Genomic DNA, 16947 nt, shown 5'->3' with positions numbered 1-16947 from the left:
TGGCCATGAATACATTGGTGGAGAATTTGGCAACCAGATTGGTGACTGAGTTTAGCTGCCAGGAACATTTTACTCCAATACTGCATTGGATACCTATTTGCTTCTCTGCTGAGTTCAAGGTGACATTTTGATCTTGAAAGCCCTATGTACTCTAAGCCTGGAATACTTGTGAGAGTGGCTACTGCCAAATGTACCTCCCTGATCACAAAGGCATGGTAATAAATCTCTGCTGAGGGTGCCAAGTCTTTGGAGGCTAGCTTGCCTCCAGCCATAAACAGACTTGTCTATTGCTGCCCCACAGTTAGAGAATTCATTACTGCTTGAAATTTGCCAGATTTGAGAGCTTGGCCCATTTAGACAGGCATTCCCCTCTGTTTTAAAGCAGACTGTTAACCTCTTAGTTTAGTTTGGTATATATTATTCACTCACCACTGCTGTTAAGACAACACTGCTGATTCATTTGGCATTTTTTCCTTGAATGTTTTTGTATATCTTTTGGTTAAAATATTGTTGCCTGCATCAAGAACTCATTAAGTTGTTAAGTGATTAGTTGATAAATCCTCAAACCAATCAATAAAAACATGCTTCAAAAAGAAGAAAGAAAAAAAAGCCAAGATTATCAGATAGCTGATTCAGTGCCACATTGTACACAGTTTTTAGAATGCCACACAGTGGCCTGATTTGCACTTAACACTAAGTTCATTTAGCTGAAATTGGGTTTGTTGGACTGTCCAGCAAACTAACCATGGTTTATTTCTTGGCTAGAAAGCACCATGTGAAGTCACATTGCTGTTAGCCTACAAATCTTGGCTTGTTTTAACAATGGTTTGGCATTACGTCTGGACCTAACAGCCTGGTTTAACCATAGTTTGGGGTTTTTTGGCCATGCAGCCCCAGACACTTGGCAAACCACAGAGGCAAGAACAGCTGGAAAACAAGCCAAACTCAACTGTGGCTGCACAGATGTTATTGGCCCAAAGATGGAAAGAAGATATAGTTCCTACCAGAGAAGAATGGCAGATGAAGTTGATGGATTATGCTGAAATGACCAAAATGACCAGAAAAAATCAGAAATCAGGAAGACCAAAATTTTAATAAGGAATGGGGAAAATTTATAACTTATCTTAAAGAACATTGTCAATAGTTATAATTGTTAGTAGGATTGGAATATCGCTTGTAGTTTAAGGGTGAATTCTTTTACATAAATTTTGGATCATCATAAAAGATGCAGGAGGAAATGATTAATCATAGGACCCATAAAGGGGAGGATGGAAGTCCAGGAGATTCCTTGGAATCTTGTTTTTATTATTTATGTTTGATATATCTCTGTAAAATTTTAATTTGAAAAATCAAATAAATATTTTTTTTAAAAAAAGAACTGTGACTTTCTTGTTCATCTGTGAGATGTCTCATGGTTGTGTTCAACAAATCATGTTTACAACAAACCATGGCTTAGATTAATATGTGAATGCAGCCATTGGGATGGATGCTAACAGGAATAGTTACTAAAACAGTGATCATAATATACACAGCTTATGTTTGCCCCTTGTTTGTTTCCACCCTAGAATCCTAAGTAAACTTAAATTTGATTTTCGCTGCAGAAGGAGAATCTCTTGAGTATTAGTGTATCCTTGTTACTGGAATTCATTGAAGACATCGGACCAGGGTAGTGGTGAGGAAAAAGCAGCTGAGAGACAGTGGACAGTTCTGTCTCCCAAACAATGAGAGCTTGAAACTCTGTCAAGAATTCCACAACTCCCAAACATCATTTCTTTCCATTGGATCAGCACCTGGTGAAACCATTCTTGGTCCATCTCCAGCTCATGTGTTTTTCAACCACTTGTTGATTTATTATCTTCATTTTGAGCCTAGGATTTCTTAGCTATTATATAATGACTCCTATTCAGCTCCTTTCCATGATATCATCACTTAATTGAAGCAGAATTTTAAATTCCAGCAAATCCCCTCATAAGCAGTCAGTGTGGAAAGGTCTTCCTGCGATCGAAACCATGTTTTCAACTGGGTAGTCCACAAGGGGCTTTAAAATATACAATTTATTTGGCTTGACGGTATAAAAGGGCTTGCTTAGACATGCCAAGAAATTAATTTGCTCCTTGTTTAATAGAAGCATTTCATATTCCAGTGCCTTCCTACATTAGGAGCCAACATTTCATGTTAGACATTAAACATGCACCAGTTCCTAGAGGTATGCCAGGGAGTTCCATAAAAGAGACAGATATATATTTGTACGTAAAGCTAGTTATAAGCAAGGTTTGTGATTCTTCTCTATTCTCAAAGGGCAGATATATGTGTGCAATTTGGATGATCACTTCTCCAACACACCGAACTCCCCCCATTCCAGGTTGTTGTTGTTTTTAAGTCAGGCTTTTCAAGAGATGTTAGAGTTAGCCAGAGGGTTTTAGAAGTCTCTGGAAGCTTGAATGTGTGCATTTTCTGCAAGGCATTGGGACAAGGTGGGTGGTGGGTGGAGGAAAACACCTGCACTGCCCTAATTAAAGAATCACCTTTGTTGATAGAGAATGAAAGGGGTTGAAGCCAGACCCAAACGCCTCTCCCTGCTCCAAAATCTGTTTACTCTCTGACCTGCAATGTATGTGGGGCTGTGATGGGGAAAACTGCATATACATTACTGGAAAAGCAAAAGCATTTTTTGAACCATTTCCCCACCCCCTTCCTTTTAAAATGTATTTCTTCTTGTTAGGCTGGAAAAATGGGCATTTTTGGTAATGTTTTGGAACAATAAGTTTAATTATAGTGTTCAACCATATGCTGCTTTCAGCCTGCTCTGACTTTTTGAGTATTTCTTTATGCTCTTTATTTTTTGGATTCCCCCCCCCCCTGTTTATTCATAAATAAATTCTTGGGGGAATATTTATATATTTACATACATTAATATGCCTGTCATAAAACCATCAACTGAACAAGGCTTTTCCATGGAAAGTTTTACCCCATCTGTATTGTATTTGAGATTGTTTTGGTATGGAAAATTGTTTTACATATGTTTGTATTGTTGTTGTTTTTATCATTACATTGCTATGAGATGCTTCAGAGGGAGCAATTCAAAAATAGTATAGCATAGAATTAGTTCATCAATTGGGGGAAAATAGGAAAAATCAATTGCAAAATGCAATGCAGGACCTATCATAAGCACCAGCTGCCCACTACCATGTTCCTCTGCAAGACACCACCAGCCCTACACCATTGGCAGTAAGTGAATCTAACTCACAGCCAAGCACTTCGGAGTACTGGTCTACCCCGTTTGTTGTTCTTTGCAAATTGTCCTCCAGCTATGAGGAAGACTGAGAGCCATGATTGCCACCTTTCATGCCTGTCTGGTAAGGGCTGCTGGTTTTTCAAGAGTTTCCAGAGGTTTAGAGGGTGTTTGCAGGCTTTTCCAATGGTGTTCAAAATATACTCTATTCTACTGACACATGCAGTGCCTCAGAATATAGGTACTGTAAAAGGTAAAGGTAAAGGACCCTTGGACAGTTAAGTCCAGTCAAAGGCGACTATGGGGTTGTGGCACTCATCTCGCTTTTCAGGCCAAGGGAGCCAGCATTGGGACACCATGATGGAAGCCAGAGTGCACGGAAGCACCGTTTACCTTCCCGCTGCAGTGGTACCTATTTGTCTACTTGTGCTGGTGTGCTTTCGAACTGCTAGGTTGGCAGGAGCTGGGACAGAGCAATGGGAGCTCATCCCATTGTGGGGATTCAAACCACCGACTTTCTGATCAGCAAGCCCAAGAGGCTCAGTTGTTAAGACCACAGCGCCTCCCATGTCCCTGCCTTGGAACGTAACCCCTGGGAGTTGCCTATATGCACAGATTCAGACTGAGAAACTGTAACGACTGGATCCAACATGTAAGCAGAACAGAAGCTCTACTCAAGCATTTGAAGCATGTGCAAGGGCTTAAGCTGAGGAAGAGGAGCAGGTCACCTACACTGAGAGCCCCTGCACCCTCAACCTTACCACAGTGAGCAGAGTCAGGACTCTGATCAGACTTCCCAGTCACAAGGGGACTTGTAGGGGCATTTAGCACAATATGAATATAAGCTCTCTTCATAGCTTCTGGAATTGAGTGTGGAGGAGCAGGTGCACATGGCACACTCAGGAAGATTGGGGGTGCCATGCACCACCTGCCCCCCCTCCTCAGATTAAGCCCCCATGCATTTTTTCTTTAAACCCCTTGAATAAGGCTAATATTTCCCTGGTTTCACTTAAACCACTGCAGTCATGTATTCTCTCATATCTCTTATGGCACTTCCAGATGATCTGTTTGTTGCGCATCTATTCGGATTTGTTGCTGGGGAGGTTATATGATGTTGCTCCAAAGCAAATGTTATCCCACACTTTCTGGTGCACATTCTCATCACTTTCCTTACTGCAAACAGTCTGATCTTAGGGAAAGTGGGTTTTCATCAATTAAGTATATTTGTGCGACCTAAATTTGGTGGTGTGTAACTGAATCCCACCCAAAAAAGAGCAATAGGCTAGAAGTGCTTTTGGAGTTAGAAATCACTCAAGACATGTTGGTGCCTGAGGCAGAAAATCTAAATGGTCCCCCAACCACACAAAGTGTGAGGAAAATCTCACAATAACGTACATACTTGGCATTTTGCTGACCTTTAAGAGTGCCCCAAGTTGGGGTGCCTCATGCAAACCAACCATTTGCCAAATATTTAGGATAGCACACATCTCACTCCTTCAAATGAACTTGAGTTTACACTTTTAACAGCAAGAATCTCTCTTCTCCTTACTCAAGACCCTCCAAAGAAATAAATAGAATCCACAGATCCCACACAAACCCTTGCCATGGGAGAAGAGTTTTAAACGCCTTATGGATTAGTGTTTATATAACCTGTCAGAGATTTAAACCCACAAAGATGAAGGTTTTCTTTAGCTGTGCGAAACCAACCTTTCGTCTAGCGTCAACCTAGCCAGAGAGGAAATCTTGGCAGGTTGTTTATCTTAGCAGACAATTCCCCATTCAATTGTTCCTGACTTTGCTTCCACTTGTTGTTAACCATAAATTCTGCCCCGTGCCTCCTTTTCCTACATTTTTTGATGGTATGCCACAGAAAAGCAGACAGGCATCTCCTCCTCGCCACAAATGCACCCAATGGGAGAAAGCAAGAAAAAAAGCAGTTGTGTGTGCCAAAACACATGAGCACTTCCTAGATTTGCTTGACTGTAAAAGAAGAATTCAACAAAGGCCTTGGTCTCGTGTGGCAAAACATTACCATCCTAAATTATTTTGACGTTGTGTCATGGTCCTGTTGTGGTTTGAAAAATGACAGCTTGGAGCCATATCCACTTGACTATTATTATTCCTTAATCAATGAAATGGTCTCATGCCAGACTGATAGTGCCGGAGGATGAAATGATCCACTCATGTAAAGTACCAGGGACGTTCAGGAAGTACAATGAGAAACTGTGAAACAAGAAGTATGGACTTCTATGCCAGATGCTTAAGTCTGTGAAATGTTACCAACTGATGTATCTAGATCTAGATCTTTGTCCAGGGAATGCATTTAAGTTGGTTATTAAGTCACAAGATGAAAGATGTATCGTCAACTCTCTTTACTCCCCACTTCTCTGTTGCTCCAGCTCCTTTTACTGACTCCTTGAATTGCCATGAGGCAAGATACATTGGCAAGAACCAAATGGGTGTAGAGAGAGGGAACCTATTGCCTCCAGTTGCTGTTGGATTCCAATTTCCATCACCACCAGAGAGCATAGCCAGTGCTCAGAGATGATGAGGATTATAGTCTAACAACCCCTTGAGTGACACGGGTTCCCACTCCCTCAGGACTTGGAAGACCTGAGATCAAGCCTGGCTCACCCACAATTAGTAACTTTGGGTAGTAGCCCCTATCTCTCAGGTAATTGTAAGGGATAAAATGGGATGCCTCCCAAATACACCAGCACGAGGTCCTTCGGGTTGGTCATTGTGGGAACAGGATGCTGGACTGAATGAGCCATTGGCCTGATCCAGCAGGGCTAGTCTTGCGTTCTTGTATTTTTAATACCACAAACCTTCCAGTTAATTCTTTCAGAACCACCTTCATTGTGACATAGGGGAAGAGTGCCCCTCCAGACAGCAATAATGCAGCAACATTGGCGAAGTGCTACAACACAGCTCACAAAGTGGTATGATCCAGTATACTGCAAATCCACCACTACTGCACTATTATTGTGTCAATGATGTGTAGCAGAATACAGCTGCTTTTTTGCAGGGTTTCTTCCTCGCCTCGTGCCAAAAGAAAAAGAAAGCAAATGTACAAGCAACTATAATCTAAAATTTATTTTCTAAACAAAGCTATCCTCAATAGGTTTGGGCCTATTTGTGGATTGTTGTTGATGACATTAATAAAGCCTTCAAGGGAATTTAGTAAGTAAAACAGCTATTCATGAAAAAGAATTAAATTCTCTGTGGTTTACCATTGGCCCCAGACCTTGAAAATCAGCCACGGAATGGTTTAAAAGCACCTGTGATAAAAGGAGGGGATAGGGGGGGGGAGCCCTTTGAAACATTCCAAACCCAAATAGTTTCCTGCCAAGCTGAAAAGGAATACCTTCATTTCCAAGAGGCTTTAACCCTTTGCTCTGAATAAATCGCATTGTTGCTGTGCTCAGATGTGTCCTTAGCAATTTCTCTCTCTTTTAGAAAAATTGGGGAAGAAGGTACAATCAAGTTGCTACGAGCAGCTTGGCACACAAGGCAAATTCAGAGAGCCAGAAAAATAATGAAAAGAAATGTGGTAAAAAAGAAAAGAAAAAAACACCTTGCAGTCATATTGCATTTTCTTATGCACTCCTCACACATATAGATAATCCACACATTTATGAAATGATCTGTCTTGGTTTAGGTATGCAGAGTAATCATTGCTAATACTTCATTACTTTTAGTGCCTTTTAATTAAAAGATGTGATAATGTGGGATACTGTTTCTGCTGGGGTGGATTAGCCATATAGGTTTCAGATATTCACCAGCAGCAGACTCAGCTGATATGTTGCATCTGGACCTTAATTTGAGCTGGGGTTGCTTTATGGAATCCATCAAAACAGGTCAAATGCCACTCCAGCGAAACATCCCTAGCTTGGCTTAAGGTCTGGATATTGGTCAAGTAACCGAGCAGATGATGAGAAGTAGGAGAAGACGGAGGCAGCAGATGGACCCAACATACAAAATGGCTCATATCCAAATTGAAATTAATGGACATGGCTAATTTACATCCATTAATTTTAGTAGATCTGCTCTGGGTACAATTTCCTTAGATACATCCCAATATCTTTATATAAATCTATGGTGCGGATGCATTTCCAATATTATGTGCAGCCCTGGTTGGCTCCATCTCAATAAGCATCAGGAGCCGGAGTCAGGAGCAGGTCAGCAATAAGGAGTGTCAATGAAGTTAACTCTTTATTCAAAAAACCCCCAAAGCAGCTCAGGCATAGTGATCATGGCTGCTCTTCCCAAGAAGTCTTGCTCCAATGAGGCAGTTGGTCTCCGCCTCCCACCACTCTCTAAGGCTCTTCCTCCCTCAGTTCTTTCCCCAGCCACTGCCACTGGTCAGGACAGAGCTCTGGTTGTGCATACATGTTGGGAAACCTGTGGCCTCCACATGTTGTTGGAGTTCAAGGCCCATCAGTTCAAGCCAGCATGACCAGTGGTCAAGAATGATGGGAGCAACATCTGGAGGTTCCCAAACTGAGCCTTAAGCAAATTGCTCCTTCTCGGCCTCAGTTCCTTCATCCAAAATATGGGGATAAAAATATGGACCTATTTATATGGTTATTCCAAAGGTTATTAAGATCAACACACATAGAACAGTCTAAATGACCATGCTAAGCATTATACTAGCTGAGCAAATTCAGACCTTGGTTTAACTCATCGGTTTGGTATTGTTTGTAAGCTGGTAACACCATCTTTTCCTCCAGCACATTGATATCAGAATAAAATATGATATGCATATTCAGGATTCAATTCTAAGTTTCAAGTTCAAATAACAGCTGAATCCCTCTACTTGTTTTCAAGGTCAGGAAAGATGTAAAAGACACTGTAATGCAGTATCTGCCATGAAGACTGAGGTATCAGCACAAGATTTGGTATGTATGTTGATGTCTGAATTCTCCAACTAAAGTTCAAATCCCAGCTTCAACCTGCTCCCTCTTTTGGGGGGAGCAGGTGCAAAGATGCCAGGGGCATTGTTTATGTGAAAGGTCACAGCTTGGTGATAGAGCATATATTCTGCATCCAGGAGGTTCCAGGGTTAAACCTTCACATCTCCAGGTAAGGCGGGGAGAAAATTCCACCTGAATGAAGAATATTGACAAGCCGGAACATGTGCAGAAGGAAGGAGACAAAGATGATCAAGGGTCTGGAAACCAAACCTAATGAGGAACAGTTGAGGGAGTTGGGTAGGTTTAACCTGGAAAAGAGGAGACTGAGAGGAGATATGATAGCCATCTTCAATTATCTAAAGGGCTTCCACATGGAGGATGGAACAAGCTTGTTTTCTCTTGCTCTGGAGGGAAGGACTCGAACCAATGGCCTCAAGTTGCAAGAAAGGAGATTCTGTCAGGAAGAACTTTCTGACAGTAAGAGCTGTTCAGCAGTGGAACAGATTCCCATGAGAGGTGGTGGATTCTCCTTCCTTGGAGGTTTTTAAGCAGAGGTTGGATGGCCACCTGCCATGCATGGTCTGGTTGAGATTCCTACATTGCAGGGAAGGGGATTGGACTAGATGTCCCTTGGGATCCCTTCCAACTCTACAATTCTGTGAAATCCTTGTCAGCCACATCCACTCAGTGTAGAAAACAGAGTTAGAAGAACCAATGGTCCGATTTGGGGCATGTTCACATTAGTGGCCTAAAATGTAGCAAGGTCAACTGCTGCTCCTGCTATGTTTCAAGCTGTGTTTCCAGTGTGTTATTGTTCATGCCAGAAAGTGGGCAGGGATAACCTGCAGGACCTTTTTGGTTTCCCTGCTGTTGCAACCCCCGCCCCAAACTTGTGAAGCTGTAATTTGTGCATGCGCAATGGCTGTTAGGGTATCTTCATTTGACCGCTTCACATTCAGCTTTCTAGTTTGATTGAAGCCGGTTTGACAAAGAAACACATCCAACGGCAATATTTGTCAAGAAACCTCAGGGTCCATATGGGCTTGTGGCCCTGGCTGCATATACACTACAGTACAGCATTAAACATTAAAAACTTCCCTAGACAGGGCTGCCTTTTAAAAGTAGGATAGTTGCTTATTTCCTTGACATCTGATGGGAGGGCGTTCCACAGGGTGGGCGCCACTACCGAGAAGGCCCTCTGCCTGGTTCCCTGTAACCTCACTTCCTGCAGTGAGGGAACCGCCAGAAGGCCCTCAGAGCTGGACTTCAGTGTTGGGGCTGAACCATGGGGCTGGAGACACTCCTTCAGGTATACAGGACTGAGGCAGTTTATATAGTATGTATATACATATATATATATAGTATATATATGTACACAGCCTAAGTTAGTGTGAATCTAGCTGGAAAATTAGCAGTGGAAGGGCAGTGAATGCAGAATAGGCAGTAACAGGAACATGCCTTCAGTATAAGGCAGAATCCTGTGTGATGTAAAACAAGGTTTTTGGAATACTAGGATTTACTAGTTGCACTTGATTCGACAAATTAATCCAAAGCTAATTCTCAAGGCAGACTCTTATTTCTCTGGCGCTTCCCGACCCTTGATAAATTCATCTGAGTCTGCTTTGCTTTCAGAAATATTGTAATCCTTCAGTTTTGTGTCAGCAGCGTTGTGCCAAGTGACCGGCCAAGGCTGAAATATTCCAACAATGCCGCGTTTGAAAGAGAGAGCGAAAAGACACTCTTTAGCGTCAAGGCACACGCACGCACCAAATCCTCTTGCTTATCCTTAAAAGCTAGAGTTACCGAGCAACTGCCCCAAAATGTCACCAGAGCTGGAAGGCGAACAATGCCGAGGGAACACACCAACTGCCCGGCGCTCACCTTTTAAACTCTCTTTTGCAACGCAATCTGCAACAACCCCCAGCAGCGGGACTAGAAGCAAACGCACGCTTGCCTCTTTGCGCACGCTGACCTCTTGCAAACGGTTGCAGGCGGCACGCTGGTGACCGCCTCAAATGGTCCAGTTTGCCCCCTTTTTGGGGTCTCTCGCGCTCTCTCACTCTTGCTGGTTATTCTGCTTTCCAAAAGAATCTGCTAGGAATCTCAGCGAAGGGGGCGAGCAAAAACTGGTGTCAGGAGGGTTAATCAATCAATCAGCGGAGGATCTGCAGGTCTGGGAGGAGGCATTGGAGGCCGGGCTCAGAGGGAAGCGCAGAGAGGGGTGTGTATATAAGACATTGGGAGGTTCATACTGCACCTTCCCCATCTCTCCGGCCGCCTTCTTCCAAACCATCCCGAATTCCTGCAGAGCCAGAGACAAGGCTGCTGCCTGGTGCACGACGACAGAAGAGAGGATTAGGGAAGTCCCCCGCTCTTTAATTGCTATTATTTAAAGTCCCCCCCTCCCGTGCTCTCTCTCTCTCGCTCGCTCCCCGGGCGAGCATCAGATGACAGCTCCACACCGAGGGAGGGCAAAGCAAGCTGCTTGGCCACCAGCAGACAGTATCTGATTCGGGGATCCGCAGCAGGCAGCTCCTGTACAACGAGAAAGGCACCGTCGCTCCACAGGCGGAGAGCCGGAGTGGAGCGAGCGGCGAGTTCGGGACCCGCGAGCCTGCGGAGGGGGATCCCCAACCTGTGCAGCCCCAGGGGCGCAGCGGAGAGCGGCTTCGTCTCCCGTGCGCGCTCCCCTCTCCAAACCTGAGGAGGGAATTGGCGCGGAAGAAGACCCACCAGGGGAAATCCTCCGCAAGAAGGAGGGCTTGAGCCCCACTAGGGACTGACAGACGGACACCGCACGAAGGCCGGATCCGGCGGCGCCCGAGGATGCTGCTGCTGCCGCTGTGGCTGCTGCTGCCGGAGCTGGCGCTCCTCGCGCCGGCTCAGAAGTTCTCTGCGCTCACGGTAAGGCAGCCGCGGCTCCTTCTTCTTTCCTTCCCCAGCGTCGCCGCGCCGGGGCAGCAAAGCGCCCTCCTGCGTCTCTTCCCCGAGGCCGCTCATCTCCGCTTGCCATTGTCTTCCCACCCACAAAGGCACTTGTTGAGCGTGCTGTGCCAAGCGCGGATGGGCAGCCAGGAACGAGCAAAAAGTTGGCCTCGTTGTATTCTAGGGATAAGAGGTGTCTTGACCTGGCAAAGCGAGGTTCCAGACCTAGGTAGATTCCCACCCACCCACCCCTACTACCCTCACAGACACACGTGTCACAAACACACAAACACACGCACGCACCTTGGTGAAATGTTGACGGGGCGAAATTTTTAAGCCCTCAAGTAAAAGCGAGGAAATGCCACTTTTTTAAAAAGCGAGGCAATCTTCTAGTCCTCAGTATTGCACTAAATATGTGCAGTCAAGTCTCCATCCTCCTTAGCCGCGTTTCTGAAACAGCCAACTGTGTATGTCTTGCTTGAGACTTCCTATAGTTTTAATGCAAAAACCCATGAGAACTTGTCTGGAGTTGGAGTGTGTGGGTCTCCTATCAGGAAGGATTTATTATCAAATGTCTGAGTGCATATTTGAAGACCAGGTAAGATGACAGTCTCCACAAAATTGGTACAACTGAGCTCACACAACATTTTGTTGTTGATACAATCAAGCAGAAATTGTTGTAGGCATACCTGTGTGTAATGAAATCTTTTATTCACAGTGACGACTCTAGACTGATAGTGAGAAGAGCTCTCACTGGATCGACTAATTCCATTAATGAATTTGGAGTAACGTTTTGTCCTGTGTGTGTACATGCCCTAGGACACATGAAGTAACTGAAGCCAATGCAGGTTACAGCTGTATGCACCAAATACCTGAGTTACCAAATCTTCACTTGATCCAGTTTTGGTCTGCTGAGGGTGCTTGGGCTGATCAAGTTTGAATGCAAGTTTGGTGGTTTAAGTGGTTTGTGTTTGGCAGCCTACGAATTGCTGGCAGTCAGTGGCGGATTAGACTCCTAAATGCTTTCAGGAAAAGGGAGAGTGTGAGCCACTGTGTTAAGAGTTTTGCACATTGATCCTAAATAAGGCTTACTTGAAACAGAAGCCAGTCTGAGAGATTCTGATGCAGTTTACTCCCCTCTAAGTGAGCTTGGTATTTCAGCCTAACAGCAAATGTGAATGTACAGAACTACTTGGAAGTAAAGTTCACACAAATGAATGGGACTCACTTTCAGTTTGGAGGTCTATCTGAAGTCCCGATTGATTCTACTAGAGGAAGTTCTCTATGCATGTATAGGAATCCCCAGTTTTTTGCAGTGTGTGTTTCCCTGCCCACGAAAGAGAACAAGTAAACCTGCACACAACACTAAGAGTTTCAGAACAGTTGGATCACTGCCAGTGGGCAATATCCAATGAAGTCTGGTGACACTTAAACATATTCCAGTCAAATCAATGGAACTTAAGCATTAACGGTGAGCTCAGTTCCTACTGAATTTAATGTGATTAAAGCAATTTATGCCTAACTTTCTCTGGATTGCATCCAGTGTGTTATTTATGACCCCTTCAGCCTCATTTTCTCTGCTTCGTTCCTTTAAATGCCAACTGTCCAGACATTTTACCTAGTTTCATTGAATTCACTGGTCCTGGAATTCAACAAATGGTCTGAAGATTTGCCCTTTTGACCAGGACTGCAGGCAGAAACCTTGGTTTTCCCAAGTAGGTGCCCTTAAGAGAGCATAGACTCACTCCTGATTGCTGCATTTTCTCAAATGACTTTTCAGTGATGTTTTAGGCCCAATTCCTTCTTTAAGTGGGCAGTAGCTGTGCCACCAAGAAACAGAATTTGGTAGGCACCCAGCTGTCCTTTGTTGGCCAACATTTCCTATAATGAAAGCCTTCCTTGGTTTTACAATTGGCTTAAACTACTTGGTTAGCTCTTCATACGAACAGCATGAATGTGTTGTAGGGAGGGATGATTGACACACTTCCAACTTGCCTCCAGAACTGACTATGCTTTCCTAGTTCAAGTGTTCAGGTCAAACAAATCTTGGTCATGATGGTCTCTCTCCTCATGTCAATAACCACTAATGCCCAGTGCTATACATTTAAAGCACATTTAGAGTACATGGCTTCCCCAAATAATCATGGGGACTGTAGTTTTGTTAAAAGCACTGGGAATTGTAGCTCTGTAAGGATTCCCAAGGTTCTTTGGGGGAAACCATGTACTATTAAATATATGGTGTGGCTGGGACCCTTGAGGAGTTCCCCCGCCTAGCATGAATTCATAAAAAATGTAAGCTGCTCCCCTTCTCCAAGCTTTCTAGCTTCTGCTGCTCTGCCCTCTATCACCAGCCCACATTTTCCAAGGAAGAAGCCTTACCTTGGGAAAGAGGGCAATGGGTGATGACATCATTTCCTGCTGGACACCATATTTGACAGGAAATGGTGCATGGAGTGGCCTTTTGATCCCCATTTGACTTTGGAGCCAGCTCAAAATAGGCTGAATGAAACTGAAAAAATAGACCAGTCTATTCAGTCAAGGGAGACAGTTCCTCCTGAGGTTCTCCCCCTTACAAATACTCACCCCATTTCTAAATTTGGCTCCCTGGCACCAGCCTTGTTGCTTGGATAAGGTATATGAACCTGATTAAAATATAATCTCAGTGAAGTCTGATGGAAGCAGCCACAATTTATTTTGGTAGCTTACCTGTTTGCGCATTGTTACTGTTTCATGACCAAAAAGAGAAAACGGAACCAACTTTAGTTGTGCTTCTCTGTCGTAAGGAAATTTCATTCTATGGCTACAATGCTCTGCCCATCTACATGGAAATAAATCCCATTGAATTTAGTGGGACTTGCTTCTGAGTGAATGTACATAGGAGTGTATGTACTGCTGTACTTGATATTTAGCGTGCTAGTTTATTTCTTTTACATCGTAGCCTGACTCATATTTTCCTTTTCCCTCAGTGTAAACAGCCTGTGCTTTTGTGGGGTTGAATTAAGCAAATATATCTTGAACAATCTACCTGATCTCATTTACCTCTTAAATCATATTAAAGTGCTGGAAGAATAGCAAAGTGCAGATGGCTCAGGATTGAGGGGTGTAGCAATAAGTTTCTCAGAACATGAGTCAGGTCTTCCTTCCTTCAGGAGAAGCTTCCCTGAATCCTTATCCCACTCCAAAGAGTGTGTGTATTATAGTGAAATAAAAAACAACAACACAACACCACCAGTTTATTTTGTCAAAGAGTGACTAATGTCTATAATAATGGGTATCCCTCAGTGCTTTTGTTATATTTCACTTTTATTTTACACATTTATAGTCTTGCCCCCATATTACACTCATTCAGACTTCCCCCCAGGAAAACCCAATCTTTACTGCTGAATTGGATTGACTTGCAGCTCAGTCAGTAAAGCATGAGTCTCTTAACATGAGTCTCTTGTGGGTTTGAGCCCCATGTCGGACAAAAGATTCCTGCATTGCAGATGACTTTCACAGTCCCTTCCAATTCTATAAAATGTCAGTTGGGTGTACCACAGATGGATGTTTGCTCTGATTCAGCACTAAAGAGCAGGTTTTCCTGGGGAAAGCAGCAGGGCAAACAGAATATGGAAAACTGCTTGGACCCATGCTTTCTAGGTGAGCAGAATTGTGAACAAGTCCTGAAACACGAATGGGAAACTGGGGCCCTCCAGAGATTGCTGGACTAAACTCCTATCATCCCCGAGCATTTGCCATGCTGGCTGGGACTGATGGGACTTGTAGTCCAATAGCATCTGGAGTGTCATAGCAGCTTCCCCATCCCTGCGGCAGAGGAGAACTGTACTTGCTCCTCAGCAGATTCTTGTCTATCTCTTCAACCAATTCCCAGCCACTGGAGAAACGCAGAAGGGCAGCTGCCCAGAAGTAAAAACAGGGAGGTCATTTGGTCAGTAATGCATGTTGTACACCTGGATAAAGGGATCTGCAGGGGGGGGGCAATATAGTGTGTGTTTACTGGGTTTTGTTTTAATTCATGTGGTTTTGTTGTGAATTGCCTAATGCTTGCAGAACAGCAGGATATAAATGTCTTAAGTAAATACACAAATAAATAAGATCAAGCAGTGACCCTTGTTTACATTTCACAGGCCAGATATCCACACATTGGGTTCTGTGTATGAAGGGCAGCTGAGCCCATTCATTAGGAAAACCAAATAAGCCATAACCACTTTCCTAGCCAAATCTTGCAATGGAAAAGTTCAGCACAGTCTTCTCAGTGACTTTGAATGATTTGAAAATGATAATTGAAGACTCAAACATTTTCCTTGCAGCTAGGTTTAAGCAATAGCTAAAACTCTCACAAGGCCCCTCAGTACTGGTTTGTTTGAAGTATTTGAGGTGGAGGGTTGTGCTCTTAGGTCGAGCTTTATGACACACATGCAGCTTATGGAAGCAGTAAAGTGGGACATATTTATCTTAGCCGTTCAGCAAATGAACATTTCTATGGCATAGTAAATGTTCCCTCTGCGATAAGTTTGGTGGGGGTGAAAGTGAGAGCGGCTGGGTCACTCATACCTGACATTCTTCAGAAGGGGTCCTGTTCCCCCCATGCCGTTTCCTGGAAATAATTTGCTGATTAAAAGCTACTAATTGAAAACCTTAAAAGAAACCATTCACTTCCAAGAACTTTTATAGTGTGTGACTTCTGCAAGTGCAGATCACATTAAGTCAAGTGTATTTTCTCCCTAGCAAGCTGTAATACTACCTTTAAAGCTCAGCTTTAAAGCAGAGGTGCTTAAAATAATAATAATAATAATAATAATAATAATAATTTCTAGCACAAGCTTAATTCTCTCCCTGAATTATCTACTTGCTCTTGCAGTCATACCACAGTCATTTTTCACTACTACATTACTTTAGTAGTTTCTTTTAACTTTCTGTGTTACTTTCTGACACACACACACGTTGTCATTAACCAATATTTAGCTGTTTTATGCTAGCCATATCATCTTACAGCTCCTAACACCTTACTTTCCAAATGGTCCGGAGCATTTTACAGCTATCTATATCTATCTATATCTAACAAACTTTGAATCCAGCCTCTTCTGGCATGGGGGATAGCAGCAAACATGATGTTTGGTAGTAACTGTGGGGCAGGGGAGACGTATTGGCCAAGGATTGAGAACAAAACATCATTTTGCAAAAGAGAACAATAAAGGGATACATAGTGACCTTGCACACCAGGCCTGCTGTGATACAAAATCAAGTAAAAAAAAGGGTGGTGAATGAAGCATGTTGCACAATAGAAGTTCAGCATACATCAATTGCTATAAATAAGATTGTTTACTAATCAGTTGCGGAGCACGCAGTTGGAAAGAGCACTAGCTGCAAGAAATGCTCAGCTTTGTGGGTTTGAGCTTGAAGGTTCTGGGTCAACACTTTTTGGATGGGTTTGATGGCCAACAAAAAATGTGTCATCACTAGGACTTGACCTTAAGGGATGAGGGAGCGGGTGGTGCTGTGGTCTAAACCACCGAGCTTCTTGGGCTTGCTGATCGGAAGGTCGGCGGTTTGAATCCGCATGACATTGTGAGCTCCCATTGCTCTATCCCAGCTTCTGCCAACCTAGCAGTTTGAAAGCACACTAGTGCAAGTAGATAAATAGCTACCGCTATGGTGGGAAGGTAAACAGTGTTTCTGTGCTCTATGGATTCTGTCATGGTCCTCAGCAGTTTAGTTACGCTGGCCACATGACTCAGAAAGCTGTCTGTGGACAAACAACCTGAAAGCGAGATGAGCACTGCACCCCACAGTCGCCTTTAACTGGACTTAACTGTCCAGGGGTCCTTTACCTTTACCTTGTTTGTGACCTCTTGTTGCCTCTTTGAAATGCAG

General features: G+C 43.6%; 1 protein-coding gene across 1 annotated transcript in view; it reads left to right on the top strand.

Moving 5' to 3' along the window:
* Positions 1-10064: 10064 nt before the first annotated feature.
* Positions 10065-16947, top strand: part of SMOC2 (SPARC related modular calcium binding 2) — a 128815-nt gene continuing 121932 nt past the window's right edge. Inside the window, exon 1 of the mRNA XM_079971370.1 lies at positions 10065-11052. Within this exon, the coding sequence (XP_079827496.1) occupies positions 10975-11052 (78 nt within the window). The 5' untranslated portion in view covers positions 10065-10974. The remainder of the gene's footprint in view (positions 11053-16947) is intronic.

Source organism: Podarcis cretensis (assembly GCF_951804945.1).
Source record: "Podarcis cretensis genome assembly, chromosome: 3".
Lineage (NCBI taxonomy): Eukaryota > Metazoa > Chordata > Lepidosauria > Squamata > Lacertidae > Podarcis > Podarcis cretensis.
This window is presented reverse-complemented; position numbering and strand designations above follow the sequence as displayed.